The following is a 21560-nucleotide window of genomic DNA, read 5'->3' as shown; positions in this document are numbered from 1 at the left end:
TCTCTGTCTTCCTCCCTCCCTCCCTCTCTCTCTCTCGCTCGATGCTGCTGGAGTGATGTGTCCTGGGCAAGGTGTAATCGTGCACGTTGTGGATCGCACTCTGCAGTTCACTGTACAATGTGTTTTGCTTTCTGGTGTCTTCTTTTGCTATTTTGATTGGCGCGGCCTGTGCGTAGTGATGCTAGATTGAACTGAATATGCCTGGACTCTTCTGATTTTGTGTTCTATATTCTGTGTTTTCACACTTTTTTTCTCTTTTTTGCTGTTGGTACAACTTGTTTGTGTTTTTTACAGATATAAAGGGGATTGAGGTTTCTCTTCGAAAGGGCTCCAGGTTTTTCCTTTGTTTCATGGATGTCTGTGAGAGTTCGAATCACAGGTTGTTTACTTCAAACATACTTTGATAATGAATGTACTTTGAGTCTTTGAATCTTGGACCTTGAATGTTTTGAATCTTAAATGTACTTTGAACCTCGGAATCATTAATCACAATAAGTTAGTGAGCAGGTTCCACAAGACGTGAAGATACTGTGTTCGCCATCATTTCTCTATTATAAAAGTAACAGCCCATTGGAAAGAAGACCATTTTAACCACAATCGATTTGAATCCAGTGTGACTAAGATACATAATTCATGGGGAAAAGTGAAAGATTTCTTCAATGAACACAATACTTCAGTTGATTGCCAAGTAGTTGGAGGCTGTCAGCCTTCTGCAGATTCTAGTCGAAGAGCTACATGCTCTGGACTGGGGTTGGCAGAAGTCCAAGTCTGAATGCTTCAGAGAGATGTCCTAATGAACAGTAAGACTGATCAATGAAATCCCATCAACCCAAGTTCCCAAAGGTTGGAATTTCACAGATCAGTGCCTGAATCTTTAATCCAGCAGTTTTTCTCACTGCAGAATTAATTGCACAATGCAACCTCAGAGAGAAAGCTGGCAATGATTATCACACCATCACTTCACGTCCACAGTAGTAAATTTAAACTGACGGAACTGGGTATCAGTAATAATAAGTAATTATGCCCCTTAAATCCGATTACATTTTCAGCTAAGGATCTGAGAAAATTTTCACAGGGATATAAGATGCTTTTGAAATTCTTCAGGTGAATGTGAGATCCCCAGTCTGGGGCCTGCTGACATTACGGGACTTAACACAGATCACTGCACCTCCTGTGGCAAGCTGTGGGTGGTGAGAAACAATGTGTGTAGGGGTCAATTGGCAAGGGCCCCACCCATTCATAGAATAAAGAGCTTTTTAACAGAGGAGGTCATCAAGAGCTAGGCAGCCCAAAGTTTCATGGCCATCCTGACGAATGTCCAGGAATTCTGCAATATAGAGTTAATCAGGACAAATGGGGGAGCTGGCCAGAGAGAGCATCAACCTGTTGAGCAAGGCAGACGGTCTGGACAGACAGAGTCTGCACCTGTCCTCTTCCGGAGCAGTGTTCATCCTATTAAAATCAGCCTTGGGTGCTGGGCTCCTCAACTTCCCCTGGGCCTTCAGCAGAGCTGGGGGGTTACACACTGCCCTTACTCTGGAAGTGGTAAGTCTCATTCCACATTATATATTCTGTCGGCATCCACCAAACTGTTTCTTTGGTTTCTCTCGGAGAAAATTCTCAGTTGAGGATGTTATTGCAAGTTGCTGGAGCACTTTCTTTTGCAAAGCTTCTCGTGTACCCATCCAGCTGTTGTTGAGAATTACAATGTGGATCAGACACTGGACAAAACTTCCGGCTGTCCGCTCTCCAAATAGAGTAGCTGGCGGGGGTGGGCGGGGGTCAATGAAAAATGGTACTGGAGCAGAGCGTCTTGTTGCAAGCTGTTCCCTACAGATCCAATCATTACTCACATTATAGTTGCTCTACTCTTTTAAAGTGAAATTCCCTTACCCTAGTCTCTATTTTTTATTCTGCATTGTTACTGTTCTTCCTTATGCACTGCAGAATGGCTCCATGTGTATGGATAATAACATGCAAGACAATTTTACTCTATCACTGTGATTGATGGGTTGCCATCATCTCTGAGTTTACGATGGTGTTAATGAAGCTCAGAGACTACTGATCGACAATAAACAAACCGAAGAAAACAACTAAATACATTATTAATGTCACACTTTTTCTGGTAAACATTCATTGCAAACAATAGCCTTCAACTTCCCTTTGGGAGTTGAGCTTTTGAATTACCTGTACGACCCGGCATTTTTGTGCTGTGGACTGAAGTCTGGATGGTGTAGTGCTGATGCAGCATTACAGTCCAAATCGAGGCGGAGGGGTCGGGCTGGAGAGCGGGGATAAGCTAATGCACGACCGTTGCTGGAGAGTGGGGATAGGCTAATGCATGTCCGTTACTGGAGAGTGGGGATAGGCTAATGCACGGCCGTTACTGGATAACAGGGGATAGGCTAATGCACGTCCGCTACTGGAGAGCGGGGGATAGGCTAATTCATGGCCGTTACTGGAGAGTGGGGATAGGCTAATGCACGGCCGTTACTGGAGAGCAGGGGATAGGCTAATGCACGGCCATTACTGGAGAGCGGGGATAGGCTAATGCATGGCCATTACTGGAGAGCGGGGGATAGGCTAATGCATGGCCGTTACTGGAGAGTGGGGGATAGGCTAATGCACGGCCGTTACTGGAGAGTGGGGATAGGCTAATTCATGGCCGTTACTGGAGAGCGGGAATAGGCTAATGCATGGCCATTACTGGAGAGCGGGGGATAGGCTAATTCATGGCCATTACTGGAGAGCGGGGATAGGCTAATGCACGTCCGCTACTGGAGAGCGGGGGATAGGCTAATTCATGGCCGTTACTGGAGAGTGGGGATAGGCTAATGCATGGCCGTCGCTGGAGAGTGGGGATAGGCTAATGCACGGCCGTTACTGGAGAGCAGGGGATAGGCTAATGCACGGCCATTACTGGAGAGCGGGGATAGGCTAATGCATGGCCATTACTGGAGAGCGGGGGATAGGCTAATGCATGGCCGTTACTGGAGAGTGGGGGATAGGCTAATGCACGGCCGTTACTGGAGAGTGGGGATAGGCTAATTCATGGCCGTTACTGGAGAGCGGGAATAGGCTAATGCATGGCCATTACTGGAGAGCGGGGGATAGGCTAATTCATGGCCATTACTGGAGAGCGGGGATAGGCTAATGCACGGCCGTTACTGGAGAGCAGGGGATAGGCTAATTCATGGCCGTTACTGGAGAGCAGGGGATAGGCTAATTCATGGCCGTTACTGGAGAGTGGGGATAGGCTAATTCATGGCCGTTACTGGAGAGCGGGGATAGGCTAATGCACGGCCGTTACTGGAGAGCGGGGGATAGGCTAATGCATGGCCGTTACTGGAGAGTGGGGATAGGCTAATGCACGGCCGTTACTGGGGAGCGGAGATAGGCTAATTCATGGCCGTTACTGGAGAGTGGGGATAGGCTAATGCACGGCCGTTACTGGAGAGCCGGGATAGGCTAATGCACGGCCGTCACTAGAGAGCAGGGGATAGGCTACTGCACGGCCATTACTGGAGAGTGGGGATAGGCTAATGCACGGCCGTTACTGGAGAGCGGGGGATAGGCTAATGCACTGCCGTTACTGGAGAGTGGGGATAGGCTAATGCACGGCCGCTACTGGAGAGTGGGGATAGGCTAATGCACGGCCGTTACTGGAGAGTGGGGATAGGCTAATTCATGGCCGTTACTGGAGAGTGGGGATAGGCTAATGCACGGCCGTTACTGGAGAGTGGGGATAGGCTAATGCACGGCCGTTACTGGAGAGTGGGGATAGGCTAATGCACGGCCGTTACTGGAGAGTGGGGATAGGCTAATTCATGGCCGTTACTGGAGAGCGGGGATAGGCTAATGCACGGCCGTTACTGGAGAGCGGGGGATAGGCTAATGCACAGCCGTTACTGGAGAGCGGGGGATAGGTTAATTCATGGCCGTTACTGGAGAGTGGGGATAGGCTAATGCACGGCCGTTACTGGAGAGCGGGCGATAAGCTAATGCACAGCCGTTACTGGAGAGCCGGGATAGGCTAATGCACGGCCATTACTGGAGAGCGGGGATAGGCTAATGCATGGCCATTACTGGAGAGCGGGGGATAGGCTAATGCATGGCCGTTACTGGAGAGTGGGGGATAGGCTAATGCACGGCCGTTACTGGAGAGTGGGGATAGGCTAATTCATGGCCGTTACTGGAGAGCGGGAATAGGCTAATGCATGGCCATTACTGGAGAGCGGGGGATAGGCTAATTCATGGCCATTACTGGAGAGCGGGGATAGGCTAATGCACGGCCGTTACTGGAGAGCAGGGGATAGGCTAATTCATGGCCGTTACTGGAGAGCAGGGGATAGGCTAATTCATGGCCGTTACTGGAGAGTGGGGATAGGCTAATTCATGGCCGTTACTGGAGAGCGGGGATAGGCTAATGCACGGCCGTTACTGGAGAGCGGGGGATAGGCTAATGCATGGCCGTTACTGGAGAGTGGGGATAGGCTAATGCACGGCCGTTACTGGGGAGCGGAGATAGGCTAATTCATGGCCGTTACTGGAGAGTGGGGATATGCTAATTCACGGCCGTTACTGGAGAGCCGGGATAGGCTAATGCACGGCCGTCACTAGAGAGCAGGGGATAGGCTACTGCACGGCCATTACTGGAGAGTGGGGATAGGCTAATGCACGGCCGTTACTGGAGAGCGGGGGATAGGCTAATGCACTGCCGTTACTGGAGAGTGGGGATAGGCTAATGCACGGCTGCTACTGGAGAGTGGGGATAGGCTAATGCACGGCCGTTACTGGAGAGTGGGGATAGGCTAATTCATGGCCGTTACTGGAGAGTGGGGATAGGCTAATGCACGGCCGTTACTGGAGAGTGGGGATAGGCTAATGCACGGCCGTTACTGGAGAGTGGGGATAGGCTAATGCACGGCCGTTACTGGAGAGTGGGGATAGGCTAATTCATGGCCGTTACTGGAGAGCGGGGATAGGCTAATGCACGGCCGTTACTGGAGAGCGGGGGATAGGCTAATGCACAGCCGTTACTGGAGAGCGGGGGATAGGTTAATTCATGGCCGTTACTGGAGAGTGGGGATAGGCTAATGCACGGCCGTTACTGGAGAGCGGGCGATAAGCTAATGCACAGCCGTTACTGGAGAGCCGGGATAGGCTAATGCACGGCCGTTACTGGAGAGCGGGGGATAGGCTAATGCATGGCCGTTACTGGAGAGCAGGGGATAGGCTAATGCACGGCCGTTACTGGAGAGCGGGGGATAGGCTAATACATGGCCGTCACTGGAGAGCAGGGGATAGGCTAATTCATGGCCGTTACTGGAGAGCGGGGGATAGGCTAATGCACGGCCGTTACTTGAGAGCGGGGGATAGGCTAATGCATGGCCGTCGCTGGAGAGTGGGGATAGGCTAATGCACGGCCGTTACTGGAGAGCGGGGATAGGCTAATTCATGGCCGTTACTGGAGAGTAGGGATAGGCTAATGCACGGCCGTTACTGGAGAGCGGGGGATAGGCTAATGCACGGCCGTTACTGGAGAGCGGGGGATAGGTTAATTCATGGCCGTTACTGGAGAGCGGGGATAGGCTAATGCACGGCCGTTACTGGAGAGCGGGGGATAGGCTAATGCACAGCCGTTACTGGAGAGCGGGGGATAGGTTAATTCATGGCCGTTACTGGAGAGTGGGGATAGGCTAATGCACGGCCGTTACTGGAGAGCGGGCGATAAGCTAATGCACAGCCGTTACTGGAGAGCCGGGATAGGCTAATGCACGGCCGTTACTGGAGAGCGGGGGATAGGCTAATGCATGGCCGTTACTGGAGAGCAGGGGATAGGCTAATGCACGGCCGTTACTGGAGAGCGGGGGATAGGCTAATGCATGGCCGTCACTGGAGAGCAGGGGATAGGCTAATTCATGGCCGTTACTGGAGAGCGGGGGATAGGCTAATGCACGGCCGTTACTTGAGAGCGGGGGATAGGCTAATGCATGGCCGTCGCTGGAGAGTGGGGATAGGCTAATGCACGGCCGTTACTGGAGAGCGGGGATAGGCTAATGCACGGCCGTTACTGGAGAGCGGGGGATAGGCTAATGCATGGCCGTTACTGGAGAGCGGGGATAGGCTAATGCATTGCCGTTACTGGAGAGTGGGGGATAGGCTAATGCATCGCCATTACTGGAGAGCGGGGGATAGGCTAATGCACGGCCGTTACTGGCGAGTGGGGATAGGCTAATGCATGGCCGTTACTGGAGAGCGGGGATAGGCTAATGCATGGCCGTTACTGGAGAGCGGGGATAGGCTAATGCATGGCCGTTACTGGAGAGCGGGGGATAGGCTAATGCACGGCCGTTACTGGAGAGTGGGGATAGGCTAATGCACGGCCGTTACTGGAGAGCGGGGGATAGGCTAATGCACAGCCGTTACTGGAGAGCGGGGGATAGGTTAATTCATGGCCGTTACTGGAGAGTGGGGATAGGCTAATGCACGGCCGTTACTGGAGAGCGGGCGATAAGCTAATGCACAGCCGTTACTGGAGAGCCGGGATAGGCTAATGCACGGCCGTTACTGGAGAGCGGGGGATAGGCTAATGCATGGCCGTTACTGGAGAGTGGGGGATAGGCTAATACATGGCCGTCACTGGAGAGCAGGGGATAGGCTAATTCATGGCCGTTACTGGAGAGCGGGGGATAGGCTAATGCACGGCCGTTACTTGAGAGCGGGGGATAGGCTAATGCATGGCCGTCGCTGGAGAGTGGGGATAGGCTAATGCACGGCCGTTACTGGAGAGCGGGGATAGGCTAATTCATGGCCGTTACTGGAGAGTAGGGATAGGCTAATGCACGGCCGTTACTGGAGAGCGGGGGATAGGCTAATGCACGGCCGTTACTGGAGAGCGGGGGATAGGTTAATTCATGGCCGTTACTGGAGAGCGGGGATAGGCTAATGCACGGCCGTTACTGGAGAGCGGGGGATAGGCTAATGCACAGCCGTTACTGGAGAGCGGGGGATAGGTTAATTCATGGCCGTTACTGGAGAGTGGGGATAGGCTAATGCACGGCCGTTACTGGAGAGCGGGCGATAAGCTAATGCACAGCCGTTACTGGAGAGCCGGGATAGGCTAATGCACGGCCGTTACTGGAGAGCGGGGGATAGGCTAATGCATGGCCGTTACTGGAGAGCAGGGGATAGGCTAATGCACGGCCGTTACTGGAGAGCGGGGGATAGGCTAATGCATGGCCGTCACTGGAGAGCAGGGGATAGGCTAATTCATGGCCGTTACTGGAGAGCGGGGGATAGGCTAATGCACGGCCGTTACTTGAGAGCGGGGGATAGGCTAATGCATGGCCGTCGCTGGAGAGTGGGGATAGGCTAATGCACGGCCGTTACTGGAGAGCGGGGATAGGCTAATGCACGGCAGTTACTGGAGAGCGGGGGATAGGCTAATGCATGGCCGTTACTGGAGAGCGGGGATAGGCTAATGCATTGCCGTTACTGGAGAGTGGGGGATAGGCTAATGCATCGCCATTACTGGAGAGCGGGGGATAGGCTAATGCACGGCCGTTACTGGCGAGTGGGGATAGGCTAATGCATGGCCGTTACTGGAGAGCGGGGATAGGCTAATGCATGGCCGTTACTGGAGAGCGGGGATAGGCTAATGCATGGCCGTTACTGGAGAGCGGGGGATAGGCTAATGCACGGCCGTTACTGGAGAGTGGGGATAGGCTAATGCATGGCCGTTACTGGAGAGCGGGGGATAGGCTAATTCATGGCCGTTACTGGAGAGCGGGGGATAGGCTAATGCATGGCCGTTACTGGAGAGCGGGGATAGGCTAATGCATGGCCGTTACTGGAGAGCGGGGATAGGCTAATGCATGGCCGTTACTGGAGAGCGGGGGATAGGCTAATGCACGGCCGTTACTGGAGAGTGGGGATAGGCTAATACACGGCCGTTACTGGAGAGTGGGGATAGGCTAATACACGGCCGTTACTGGAGAGTGGGGATAGGCTAATGCACGGCCGTTACTGGAGAGTGGGGATAGGCTAATGCTCGGCCGTTACTGGAGAGTGAGGATAGGCTAATGCACGGCCGTTACTGGCGAGTGGGGATAGGCTAATGCACGGCCGTTACTGGAGAGCGGGGGATAGGCTAATGCACGGCTGTTACTGGAGAGCGGGGGATAGGCTAATACATGGCCGTTACTGGAGAGCGGGGATAGGCTTATGCACGGCCGTTACTGGAGAGCGGGGGATAGGCTAATGCACGGCCGTTACTGGAGAGCGGGGATAGGCTAATGCTCGGCCGTTACTGGAGAGTGAGGATAGGCTAATGCACGGCCGTTACTGGCGAGTGGGGATAGGCTAATGCACGGCCGTTACTGGAGAGCGGGGGATAGGCTAATTCATGGCCGTTACTGGAGAGCGGGGGATAGGCTAATGCACGGCCGTTACTGGAGAGTGGGGATAGGCTAATGCACGGCCGTTACTGGAGAGTGGGGATAGGCTAATGCACGGCCGTTACTGGAGAGCGGGGATAGGCTAATGCATGGCCGTTACTGGAGAGTGGGGATAGGCTAATGCATGGCCGTTGCTGGTGCGGACGTGGGGGCGCAGAACCAAGGTGAGGCAGAGACTGGTCTGGGCCCGAAAGTAAGGACTTGAGGTTTGATTGACTTATGTACCAGGCTGAATTGAAGTGGTCAGGCATGGAACGAATCAAGGTAGGGTCCCTGGCCAAAGAGCATTTCAAAGTGGCAGGAGGCAGGCCGAGAACACGGCGCGACCTGATGTTTGGGTGATTTCAGCACTGGGCCAGATTGGAAAGGTCGGGGTGTCGAGGACGAAGATGAGGAATGGGTCGGTTCAGCTCATCGCTCTGTGACGTTTACTCAGCTCTGTGATCTGCTGATCAATCTGCTGCGGTCGTGCCTGGCTTGGTGTGTGTGGATGGTCTCAGTTTCATAAACTTCAGTTCTGAATACTGTTTGTTTTTTCTCTCTGCACGGTGGGTGTTTCATGGTCTTCTTTTCTCAATGTGTTCTGTTGCGTTTCTTTGTTGTGTGGCTCTCTTTAAGGAGATAACCCTCAAGGTTGTATAAAGTATACATACTTCGATAATAAATGTACCTAGAAATTTGAATTTTGAGCTGTTGCACTGGGGCCCCTCTCGGCCTCAGAAGTCCGGCTCCAGTTGTATACGTAGTCATTACAACTGGGGTCTTCCTTGTTTGCAGCAGATGATCATGATTCCTCATTCCCTTTCCACAAAGGGTTGCTGAGCCACCTTCCTGGCCCCGGAGCCTCATTCGCACAGGGCACCAGAGCAGGCTTTGTGTGCCTGGACAGGCATGTCCGGATCTCGCTGGGGGACGAGGCCACCAACTGCCTCACCTGCTTTAACCAGTCTGTCAGCATCTCAGCACATGTGACAGTAATTCCAGTTTCTCTCAGAATGGGGATGAATGCAGAGTGAAGGTCTATCAGCACTGTTCCAGCCAACACTCCCTGGCAGGATGGCTGTGATCAGTTAGGGGCTTGCAGGTTTACTGAGTGCTTGCAATTTCGTTCTTGCTGCTGAAGGAGGGGTGGCAACAAGAGCTAGGAAGAACATTGGCAAGCACTCATATCATCCTCGGCTTAAAATGTTGCTAAGCAAGTGCTGTCAATGTTAGTTATTTGTAGAGGGCTGAAGGACCTGTTTCTGGGCTGCATTTTTCTATGAGCGGATTGATTAGATAACGCCAGAAACCCTAATGGTACGACATTCTGTGCTCATCACCTGCAGTATCCTGGCCACTGTTGTCTCATGAGGATAGCCAAGGTTTCAGCGGGATTCTGGCCAGACTGAACAATGGTCTTTCCTTAACGGAAGTTTATTCATGTATCTACAAAGTTCTTGATTTGTATTTAATGTATTTACATCAAATAAGTACATCCTCAATCTCGCCCGGTGTGCACTGCAGTCCCTGTGGTCTCCACTTCTCCCAGGAGGCCTCCAGCAACCCAGAGGACATTGCCTGCTCCCTTTCCAGGGGCAGTCAGGCATGGACATAACTTTGTAGTAACACACACGAAATTCTGGAGGAACTCAACAGGTCAAGCAGCATCCACGTAAGAGAATAAAGAACCAACTTTTCAGGCTGAGACCCTTGACTCAAGACATCGACTCTGACCTGCTGCCTTGCCTGCTGAGCTTGTACAGCGTTTTTATTTGTGTCTATTTATAGAGTGCTACCGTGCGGTGTAGGCCACGCCACCCCAGCTACCCTGACAAACCGATTAAAACCTTACCTAATAATGGAAGAATTGACAATAACCAATTAATCTATCCGTTATGTCTTTGGACTGTGGGGAAATCCAGAGGACCCGGAGAAAACTGACAGATTCCGCGAGGAAGGTGGACAGAGACTCCTTACACACTGGCACCAGGTTTGAATTCCGACTCCGGAACACCCTGGCTGTAATGCTGCCGTGCTAACTGCTACAGTACTGTGTGACTTACTCTGTATTTCCAGCGTCTGCGGAATCTCTTGTCCTTATCTTATTTTCAGAAGAGTGGCAGGCAGCTGCTTGCTGGAATCCCTGGCCTAGACCTGTGAATGACCCCTTGGCCAGGCCCAGGAGTAGTCTGACGCAGCTTCTCCATACCAGGCGCCCCACCATCGGAAGTGTAGATAGAATGGGAGGGGGAGCCTCTTCAAATGCTCAAACACTCTGATGTCAGTGGTACATGGACTTCTTCTGACAGCCATTCTACGAATCCATGAACCATGACCATCGCTGCAGGAGTTCTGGCATTAATTTTGTTTAATCAACGTGTGGCTGGGCAGTGGGGTATCAGAGCTAGCAGGTCATGGCATGAGACTGACCACAGATCTACACTACATTGATCAGAATTCTCCCCACACGGCATACCTCAGACCACACTACTCCACTGCCCACGTGCATGTGTGTGTGACTGTGTGTGTGTGTGTGTGTGTGTGTGTGTGTGTGTGTCTGTGACTGTGTGTGTGTGTGTGTGTATGTGTCTGTGACTGTGTGTGTGTGTGTGTGTGTGTGTGTGTATGTCTGTGACTGTGTGTGACTGTGTGTGTGTGACTCTGTGTGTGTGTGTGTGTGTGTGTTACTCTGTGTGTGTGTGTGTGCGTGTGTGTGTGTGTGTCAGAGAGTGTGTGTGTGTGTGTGTATGTGTGTGTGTGTGTGTGTGTCTGTGACTGTGTGTGTGTGTGTGTATGTCTGTGACTGTGTGTGTGTGACTCTGTGTGCGTGTGTGTGTGTGTGTGTGTGTGTGTGTGTGTCTGTGACTGTGTGTGTGTGTGTGTATGTGTCTGTGACTGTGTGTGTGTGTGTGTGTGTGTGTGTATGTCTGTGACTGTGTGTGACTGTGTGTGTGTGACTCTGTGTGTGTGTGTGTGTGTGTTACTCTGTGTGTGTGTGTGTGCGTGTGTGTGTGTGTGTCAGAGAGTGTGTGTGTGTGTGTCTGTGACTGTGTGTGTGTGTGTGTGTCTGTGACTGTGTGTGTGTGTGTGTATGTCTGTGACTGTGTGTGTGTGACTCTGTGTGCGTGTGTGTGTGTGTGTGAGAGACAGTGTGTGTGTGTTTGTGTGTGTGTGACTCTGTGTGTGTGTGTGTGTGTGTTACTCTGTGTGTGTGTGTGTGTGCGTGTGTGTGTGTGTGTCAGAGAGTGTGTGTGTGTGTGTCTGTGACTGTGTGTGGGTGACTCTGTGTGTGTGTGTGTGTGTGTGTGTATGTCTGTGACTGTGTGTGACTGTGTGTGTGTGTGACTCTGTGTGCGTGTGTGTGTGTGTCTGTGACTGTGTGTGTGTGACTCTGTGTGTGTGTGTGTCTGTGACTGTGTGTGTGTGACTGTGTGTGTGCTTGTGTGTGTGTCTGTGACTGTGTGTGTGTGATTCTGGGTGTGTGTGTGTGTGTGTGTGACTGTGTGTGTGTGACTGTGTGTGTGTGTGTGTGTGTGTGTGTGTGTGTGACTCTGTGTGCGTGTGTGTGTGTGTCTGTGACTGTGTGTGTGTGACTCTGTGTGTGTGTGTGTGTGTCTGTGACTGTGTGTGTGTGACTGTGTGTGTGCTTGTGTGTGTGTCTGTGACTGTGTGTGTGTGACTCTGGGTGTGTGTGTGTGTGACTGTGTGTGTGTGTGTGTGTGTGTGTGTGTGTGTGTGTGTGTGAGAGAGAGAGAGTGTGTGTGTGTGTTTGTGTGTGTGTGACTGTGTGTGTGTGTGTGTGTCAGAGAGTGTGTGTGTATGTGTGTGTCTCTGTGTGTGTGTGTGTGTGAGACTCTGTGTGTGTGTGTGTGTGTATGTGTGTGTCTGTGTGTGTGTGTGTGTGTGTGTGACTAAAGGCGATATGACTGATAAGGTCTCAGAGAGGAATTTGAGCAATGTGTGTCACAGATGCAGGATTAACATACAGAACCATTGTGGGATTCCCCGTATACGCTGTTCCCCATTGACACTGACCCGTCAGCAGCTGCAGGCTCCTAGCACAGTGCGCTACTGCCCCCTGCTGTCCCTTGCTGCCCCTGCACCCTCCTCGGCTACCTCACTGAGTCTGGACGCCTGCCAGCAGTTTCCCAAACTCTTGAAACGTGACCAAGACTGTATCCTAGAATATCTCCAGGGTACATGATGTAGGACAATGGGAATAAATTATATTTCCCTGGGTGAACTATCTCCAGGTGTTTCTCCCAACCTCACTTACATTGATCCACATCCATTAATTCATGTGCCACAGTTATGCTGATGCTGGCTTATCCCAGAAATATTAAACCTACCACAGCTGTCACTGTAACACAATTCTGATATATTCTTCAAATTCCCTCATCAGCCCCGCAGACTATTTTCCCTGGCTTACTCTTCCACCCCCACATCCTTCTCCCTTACCCCTACCTCTACCAACTGCCCCTGGCATCCTCCGAGACAACCCTGCATCTCTGGAGTAAATCCACAGGTTCCACCCCCTCCATTTTACCTTGCCATATCCCGAACCATCGATCCACATTTCCTAATCCCACCTGCTCACAGACCACCTCCTGAAAACTGTCAGTACACCCACCCAGTCCCTCGGCATAATTCCCATTGACTTCACTGACTCCAAGAGCCAGCACAGGTTCAGCAGGCTGAGTGGCCTCCTTCTGTGAAATACTGAGACGTGACTCATGGCTCATCTGCTCTCTGCATCACTTATTTCAACTGTCAGAATATGGCTGTGAACAACATGGCCAACGGTGATGCACTGTCGACAGAAACAAAACTACTTCTTTTATTTCTTTGAACTGTGGTTCTACCATGAAGCTGCGTGTGATTAGAACATCTAATGGTGTGCTTTTGGGCTGATTGAGCAACTTGGCACTCTGCAGTCTCCGAGGGAGTTTGGTGAGGTTGGGAGCAGAGTGGGCGACCTGGAGGCCTGGGCACAGGTTGCAAGCCAATAGTCAATTCCGTTGCTTCTCCCTGATTGTGGTGCCAAGCGAGGTTGAAGTCGATGAAGATGAGAGAGGAGTGCGGACTGGTTTTTGGCGCTGTCTGCTTGTGTTTGGCCAGCCTTCCTCTCCCTCTCACTAGCTGCCGTTGGAGGCAAGTGCAGGAGTTGAGTTCCACATTGACCAGCGAAGCTCCTGGCTATGGAATCATTTGGGGGGATCTTGAGATTCACATTGCATGTATTTCTGTATTCTAGTTGTTCTTTTTGAGCAGTTTGATCAGGGCAATCGGTGTGAGCTGGGGCACCTCGGCAAAGACTGGTGCTGCGACCTGCTGTTGGTGAGTGGTGCCAAGTTGAACCGAACTAGTGAATGCTCTTGGACTCCTGGTTTGATGTTCGATATTCGTTGTGCTGTTCACCCACTTTCTGCTGTTTGCGCAGTTTGGTCTTTTTCATATGTTGGGGATTTGATGTTCTCTTCGAAAGGGTTCCATGTTGTATCTTTGTTTAACGGCTGCCTGTGGGAGGACAAATCTGAGAATTGGATTCTGTATACATACTTTGATAATATATGTATCTTCAATCTTTGAATCATCATGCACTATCCACCTAAAATAACAATCATTGCCACCCACTCTTGGTCTAACCCTCCCTGTGCTGCTCCCACCCCCAGTTCAGCTCCTCTCACCCTGCGGATCTGGCTGTATTAACCGCTGTGGTTCTGTCCTGCAGGTGTCCCTGGTCTTTCTGATCAGTGGGATGGTGATTCTTGGCTACTGCTCCTCCATCAGCCAGTGCTCGACCTATCAGGGAGTGGTGAAGGCCATCTGTGGCCCCACCATTGGGAGGCTCTGTGCAGTCTGCTTTCTCTTCAATGTCTTCATGATCTGCATCGCGTTCCTTGTTGTGGTGGAAGACCAGCTCAGTAAATGTAAGTGTGAGCTGGGAGTCTTGTCTTTCGCTAACTGTGCCAATCAGTAACTGTGTCAGTAAATGTAACTGTCAGTTCCTGTATCAATCAGTCAGCAACAAGGAGAAGAGAACATGTGCCAGGGTGGCTGGGGTCAGTGATTATGCTGTCTGCGTTACTGAGGCAGCAGGAAGTGTAGACAGAGTCCATGGAGAGGAGGCTGCAATGACTCTTCTCCCTCTCGCACATTCAGGCAGACAATACAACTACCTGAAAGCCCATACCACCAGACTCAAGCCCAGCTTCCTTCTCATTGTTATAAAAAGGGGCAGAGTCCCCCAGTTTGATAGGATGAACTTCTAGCCACACAACCTCCCACAATATGTCCTTGTTCCTTGCCGTTTGCTTGCACTCTGTAACCATTAGCATTCTGCGCATGGCCTATCTTCTAGTCCAAGTGAAGGGCTCAGTCCGCCTCCTCCACTGATGCTGCCCGACCCACTGAGTGCCTCCCGCTTCCAGTTTCTACACGCTTGTCTTTCCCAAGCGTTTGTTGAATCCACATTGGAGTGGTTGTGCTCTCAGATCGACAACATTCGGTTATGTTATTGTTACCTGCTCTGCACTGTGCCACAAAAGCAACAAATTTCATGACATATGCCAGTGATAATAAACCTGATTCTGATTCTGACACGGGCCAGTTAGGAATGTAATATCAACTCTGGATTACCAAATATAGAGAGTGCGAGACACTGGCAGAGTGCCCATTACCCAGGAACAGCCCCCACCCCCCTTTTACTGATCCCTGACCCACGACCCACCACTGTCCTCTCCACAACACGAGAAAACAAATCCAATGCTCACTGATTCCTGCGCTCCAACACACCCTTCCCTTGCACTTCTGGTCTCACTCAGAGCAGCCTCGAGCACCCTGTGCTCACTGTTCAACTCTCAAGCCATGGGTCCCACTGCAAGGTTGGTCCTCCCGATACGTACATCCCAGGACTGAATGGATCATGCTAGGTGTCCCTTTGGGTGAAAAGTGGGTGCCCTACATCTTGCCTGCTTCACCAGGGACATGTCCCACGTCTGCTCCCAGTGCTGACTGGCAGAGCGAAGCCATTGTTCGGTGCACTGTGACCGGTACCCTTTGCTGTGACTGTGAACGAGGTCACCAGACAGACATTGAAGCTCATGGATATAGAAGTCTTTCCTCAGCAAAGTCAAGCAGCAGGCATCATGTTCACGACACTCTTGGAAGAAGATGCCTGCCTGACCCAATATTACATGACATTAGATATAGAAACATAGAAACACAGAAAACATACAGCACAATATAGGCCCTTCAGCCCACAAAACTGTGCCGAACATGTCCTTACCTTAGAACTACCCAGGCTTTACCATAGCCCTCTGTTCGTCTAAGCTCCATGTAGCCATCCAGGAGTCTCTTAAAAGACCCTATCGTTTCCACCTCCACCACCGTGGCCGGCTAAAGATCAAAGGTAACAGCAGGACAATCTTATAGTTACAATGTTCTGCAATGCTTCATTTGAATTACCTATAATTTTCAATCACTTTCAACACTTCAGGCACCCAAAATGAATGTTAATCCCAATTGTCTCTCTCTTGCTGCATTCATGCATATGCAGACATCTCAGGTGATCAATCCCAGTCTGCAGCTCCTGGAAATCCATTGTTCTGAGCAGCATTTTAAATTCAATTTGCAATCTACATTCCGGTCTGAAGACTACTTGCCACTGAAATTAAAATGTATATATACCCTAAATCCAAAATATGCCCTAAGACTCTTGTCAGTGGTTCCCTGTTGGTCACATTCATATGATTTTTTACAGATATTCACTTTCCATTCTGAAGACTAGTTGCTGCTGAAATTAATATTTGTTATATACCCCAGTTCCATAATATACCCTCACAGTCCCTTCTCTTGGCCCTCCTGGACAAAAATAATTTTGTTCCAGGAAAGGCCAAACTTTACGGAGGGTCTAATCAAATAGGACAGCAAAAATGTCCTTTGTCCCAATTACCTAAATCTCTATGTGCATCTACATCTATACTATCACCCCTAATGGCTACCCACTAGACTCTAAGTATAGATTATTCCAAAAATTTGACCAACAGTCTTTTAAATGTGGCTTTGTCATTCATATGCCCGTTGCCTCCCTCTCTGTTGGCTGATTGCAGTTGAGTCACATTTGTTATCTTCACCCCTTCATTTTCTGCTAGGTAAACGATGGCTGTCAGCTGGTACTGCCTGGTCAGGGACTCCAGCATAACAGGTTCGCAGCTAACAATTCGCACTCCCTGACGTGATGAAAGGTTTTCAGAATCTTGTCGACTAGTCTCTCAGACCCTCTCATCGACGTAGAGGAGGGGTTGGGCTAGTCTCTATTTGAGTGACTGCAAGCACCTCTCCCCGGTGGCACCCCCTTACGGACTGTCCAGTCGATCGCTGGCCCTAGTACTGAAAGGGCTCAGCTCATTTGTATTCACTTCCCATTCAGACACTGAATTCAGACTGCCTTCAGACACTGTGTGTAATTTCTTATCTTTCTCAGTCTGCCATGCCATGGAAGTTGTGGAACCTGGTGTCTCTGTTGTTACTCAGATCCCTTCCCATCTATTTTTCCCAATTTTTTTTTCTATTCTGACCTATACAACTAATCATCTACCTTCAGCAACCAGCCTTCATTCTAGAGAACAGGTACTGTTATACTTTAACATGCTATTCATTGCTTGTTGTCACAATGTCTTAGTGTTCTCTGCCGTTGTGTTTGCTGTGAGACTACACCCATCAGAGATAGTCAGAACTGTTGCTGAAGGCTGATATCCAACGCTAAAGTTCCGCAATAATACTCTTACTGGGTATGCTTGATCTCTCACTCTGACTGTGGAGGCGTCAAGAAGGTGTGTTGTAAAACTTAACCTGAGTGCAGTGTTTCCACTGGCTGCCTTTTCCTGACTGTAAACCAGCACAGGTATCTTTCATCCAGAGCACCACCTGTGCTTCTATCCACCTGGGAGTGAAACCTGTCTTTTCAGCCAGCTCCCTCGCCATGACCTGGTCACCTGGCTGAGAGAGGACTATTTTCTCTCCCTCTGGCTCTCTCTGATCCACAATATGTTGCTGCTGCTTTCCGTAATCCCTCAAAGCGTTACCATGATTACAGAGGACCTTCATGTCTCCCTAAACTTGTAAACTTGTCAGTTCTGTTGCTTCTTGTTCATCCATTGGCCTCTTCATACTGATGTCTGCCCACTCATTCCTTTTCTTCTCCTAACTATCCTTTTCTGGTGAGCATGTACTTTATTCACTCCTACTCCTCAACAGTAGCACTGCTTCTAACAGCTTCTGACTCTGCTTGGCCAAAACCTTGGACTTCCTGACACTGCCCTGTCTCTCCTCCCTGCTTGGGGCTGCTTTCTCTCTGGGCCATGTTAGCCGCTCTGTGGGTCACACTTGTTCACAGTACCTAGGATAGTACCATCATTGTGTCTATCTCCAGGATAGTATCTTCACTGTGTCTATCCTCAGGACAGTGTCTTCACTGTGTCTATCCCCAGGATAGTACTGTCACTGGGTCTATCCCCAAGATAGTATCTTCATTCTGTCTATCCCCAGTGCAGTACCTTCATGGTGTCCAGCCCTAGGATAGTACCATGATTGTGTCTATCCCCAGGATAGTATCTTCATTGTGTCTATCCTCAGGATAGTACCGTCATTGTGTCTATCTCCAGAATAGTACCATGATTGTGTCTATTCCCAGGATAGTATCTTCATTGTGTCTATCCCAGATAGTACCGTCATTGTGTCTATCTCCAGAATAGTACCATCATTGTTTGCAAACACCAAAAAATCTACAACTTTCACTCCCTCATTTTGAAGTACCAGGGGATGATTTCTCTGCACTCTCATTGTTTCAGCTGCTGCATGGATAGTGCAGATCACCTCTCCAGTCACGGGCAAGGGTGGATCAGTGACTGCTACTGATGATCCCTTGTGACATTGACCGCCCCCTAGTAAACCTCTTGTGTACATCCGTGGATGGCCACCACTGGTGGTAGAGGTTTTCATCAGCCACTTGTCTGACCTCACCAGTTCTCTAACCTGGTCAGCAGTCCAATTGGAAAGAGGGGGCACTGCTGTGGGTTTGGGCTGCTTTACTGAGGGATCCCCGCTCTGTGCTTCCCTTTCAGGACACTGCCCCCAACCATGCCCCGAGAAGCCACAGCTGTAACAAGCATCTCCTTTGCTCACCCACATTTATTCCAGCAGTTCCTTGCTATATGCCCTGGCTACTGGCATACAAAGCAAGTTTTCTGTGATGTCACAGCAACTACATTCACTGCGGCCACTTTAGGACTTCTCTCCCCTCTCCTCTGGTCTATCTCAGTCACCCATGGTAATATCACAGAGCTGGTTGATCCCACCATAATCTCCAGATCTAAACTCTCGGGTGGGCTGAGCTTGGGCTTTCCTACTGCAATTTCAAGAAGACTGGGTTCTCCTTCCCTGGCTTATCTAACCCAGTAAACTCCTCATACACTTGATATTTATGTTCTACGCAATCCAAGGCAGGCTCACCATCTTTCTGAACCACTGACATTATCGCTCCCCAGTTACTCTCACCTCCCCCAACCCCTACCCCTGCCATCACTGACACACTTCTCCTTTAAAAAAGCATTTTCTCACTTCATTGCTGGTATTAAGATGTGGAAACCATAGAAAGGGTGCAGAGGAGATTTACAAGGATGTTGCCTGGATTGGGGAGCATGCCTTATGAGAATAGGTTGAGTGAATTCGGCCTTTTCTCCTTGGAGCGACGGAGGATGAGAGGTGACCTGATAGAGGTGTATAAGATGATGAGAGGCATTGATCATGTGGATAGTCAAAGGCTTTTACCCAGAGCTGAAATTGCTAGCACAAGAGGGCACAGTTTTAAGGTACTTGGAAGTAGGTACAGAGGAGATATGAGAGGTAAGTTTTTTACGCATGGAATGGGCTGCTGGCGACGGCCGTGGAGGCAGATACAATAGGGTCTTCTAAGTGACACCTGGATAGGTACATGGAGCTTAGAAAAATAGAGGGCTATGGGAAACCCTAGGTAATTTCTAAGGTAAGGACATGTTCAGCACAGCTTTGCAGGCCAAAGGGCCTGTATTGTACTATAGGTTTTCTGAGTTTCAATGTTTCTATTCCCGATAGTTGCCCATGTACCATCCGGCACCCCCTTGGCCATACTGTCCCATATATTCTTCAGGCACTGCTTTTACCAACATATAGGTATTTTTGGGGTGCATCTGATGAATTTCAGTCATTTTCTCAAGCTTGCACCAGAATTCTACATTCCCGCAGGTGGCATTAAGTGACAAAACTTTCTGCTTCTCCCCACTCAGGGATGAAGGGCTTGTGGATGGTTGTAATCAGGGTCAAGAGTTTGCTCGGGTCATCAGGGTTCCTGACCTGACGTTTTCTGACCTCAATAGGTGCCATCTTAACAGATGTATCCGGGCATAACCTCTCCCTCCAACATCTCCACACTAATTCCCAGTTATGCAAAGTATAAATGATAACTAGAAAATAAACAGCACAAACTCTGCAATCTGCAGCCTACGTGCATCTGAACTCATAATGCCTCCTGTATCCCATTGCATTTAAAACTGATACACCAAGGTTACAGACTTATTCTTAAAACACACAAGCACACTCACTAACACGTCTGCTACTATATTTTGCCATATCCTACTGGGGTCCCGGGCAGTCAGTTACAGCCCTTCACAAAGGTGGCCATGTCTCAGCAAATTAGCACAGAATTCTGGGCTTTTACATAGACACACATGGCACACTACTTTTATAACCACGAGTTCAGCTGCTCACCACGTTTGTGATACTTCGTGATCCCGTGGTCACTGAACCAAACAGATCCAAGTGTGAGTGTTAATTTGAAAAATACTCACCCACTTAGGCTGCTGAGATCACTGAGCACCCAATGAGTTAGGAACGTATCCCGGACAAGACCCCAAGTGTGACTGTGAACAAAGTCATCAGCAAAACACTGAAGCACAGAGGTATTTTTTGAGCAAAATCAAGCAGCAGGCATCATATTCACGACGCTCTTGGAAGAAGAGGCCTGCCTGACCCAATATTACATGACATTAGATATGCTAAAGATCAAAGATAACAGCAGGACAATCGTATAGTTACAATGTTCTACAATGCTTCATTTGTATTACCTATAATTTTCAAACACTTCCAACACTCCGGACACCCAAAATGAATGTTAATCCCAATTGTCTCTCTCCTGCTGCATTCATGCATATGCAGATATTTCAGGTGATCAATCCCGGTCTGCAGCTCCTGGAAGACCATTGTTCTGAGCTGCATTTTAAATTCAATCTGCAATCCACATTCCGGTCTGAAGACTACTTGCTGCTGAAATTAATATTTATATATACCCCAACTTCAAAATGTGCCCTAACACTCTTGTTAGTAGTTCCCCGTTGGTGACATTCATATGATTGTTACAGATATTCACTCTCAAAAAATATTATTGGTTAGAAAATTGCATTTATTAGTTCAGTTTAAAACAAATTGTACAAACCTGAATCACCGTGCACTTATCCATTAGATTTCTCTGATGCTTCCTGAAGTGTGGAGGAATAATAAGGGTTACTACATGGGAATAGGAATTCCCGACAGCTAAGTGCTCCTCTTGATACCAATCGATGATAGGTGATGACTCTTTGCATGCAGCTCTGATGGGAATCATCAAATATTCCTGTTTAGGTCCACTACAGCTGAAATCCACAGTCACAGCCATGTGTACTTCAGAAAGCAACATCATTTTAAGATGTTTGAAAGATCTATCAATACACAAATCTAGTGATATCAATGGATTCCAGACTGCAGATTCGGGTTGTGAGTGCATTTCCTCTTTAAGAAAAGGGAAGCAGGGAAGGCAGGTTGCAGTCTTCTCGTCTCGATTTTAGTGGTGAGCATTGGTAGGTCATCATAGAGCTCGACGTTCATCATGTGCTGTTGCCAACTAACGTCAAGAGCCATTCGGAACATTCTAGAGACTTTGACATAGTCTTAGTGAGTGTCCATGTCTCACATCCGTACGTGAGAATGGACCCTATGACTGCTATGAAAATCCACTTTTTAAGCCCTCTGGTCAGGTTCGACTTCCAG

General features: G+C 49.5%; 1 protein-coding gene across 2 annotated transcripts in view; it reads left to right on the top strand.

The window, feature by feature from the left end:
* Nucleotides 1–294: 294 nt before the first annotated feature.
* The window catches only part of slc38a8a (solute carrier family 38 member 8a), a 57406-nt gene continuing 36140 nt past the window's right edge, over nucleotides 295–21560 (top strand). Inside the window, exons 1-2 of one of the 2 annotated variants that reach the window (XM_063067339.1) lie at nucleotides 295–379; nucleotides 14173–14371. In XM_063067339.1, coding sequence (XP_062923409.1) covers nucleotides 14200–14371 — 172 coding nt within the window. In that variant the 5' untranslated portion in view covers nucleotides 295–379; nucleotides 14173–14199. Of the gene's footprint in view, nucleotides 380–1277; nucleotides 1546–14172; nucleotides 14372–21560 lie in introns of those variants that run through there. The other variant, XM_063067338.1, reaches the window with a different exon arrangement.

The sequence above is a fragment of the Mobula hypostoma genome, chromosome 14 (genome assembly GCF_963921235.1).
Source record: "Mobula hypostoma chromosome 14, sMobHyp1.1, whole genome shotgun sequence".
Lineage (NCBI taxonomy): Eukaryota > Metazoa > Chordata > Chondrichthyes > Myliobatiformes > Myliobatidae > Mobula > Mobula hypostoma.
Note: the sequence above shows the minus strand (reverse complement) of the source record. Positions and strands in the feature narration are given on the sequence as shown.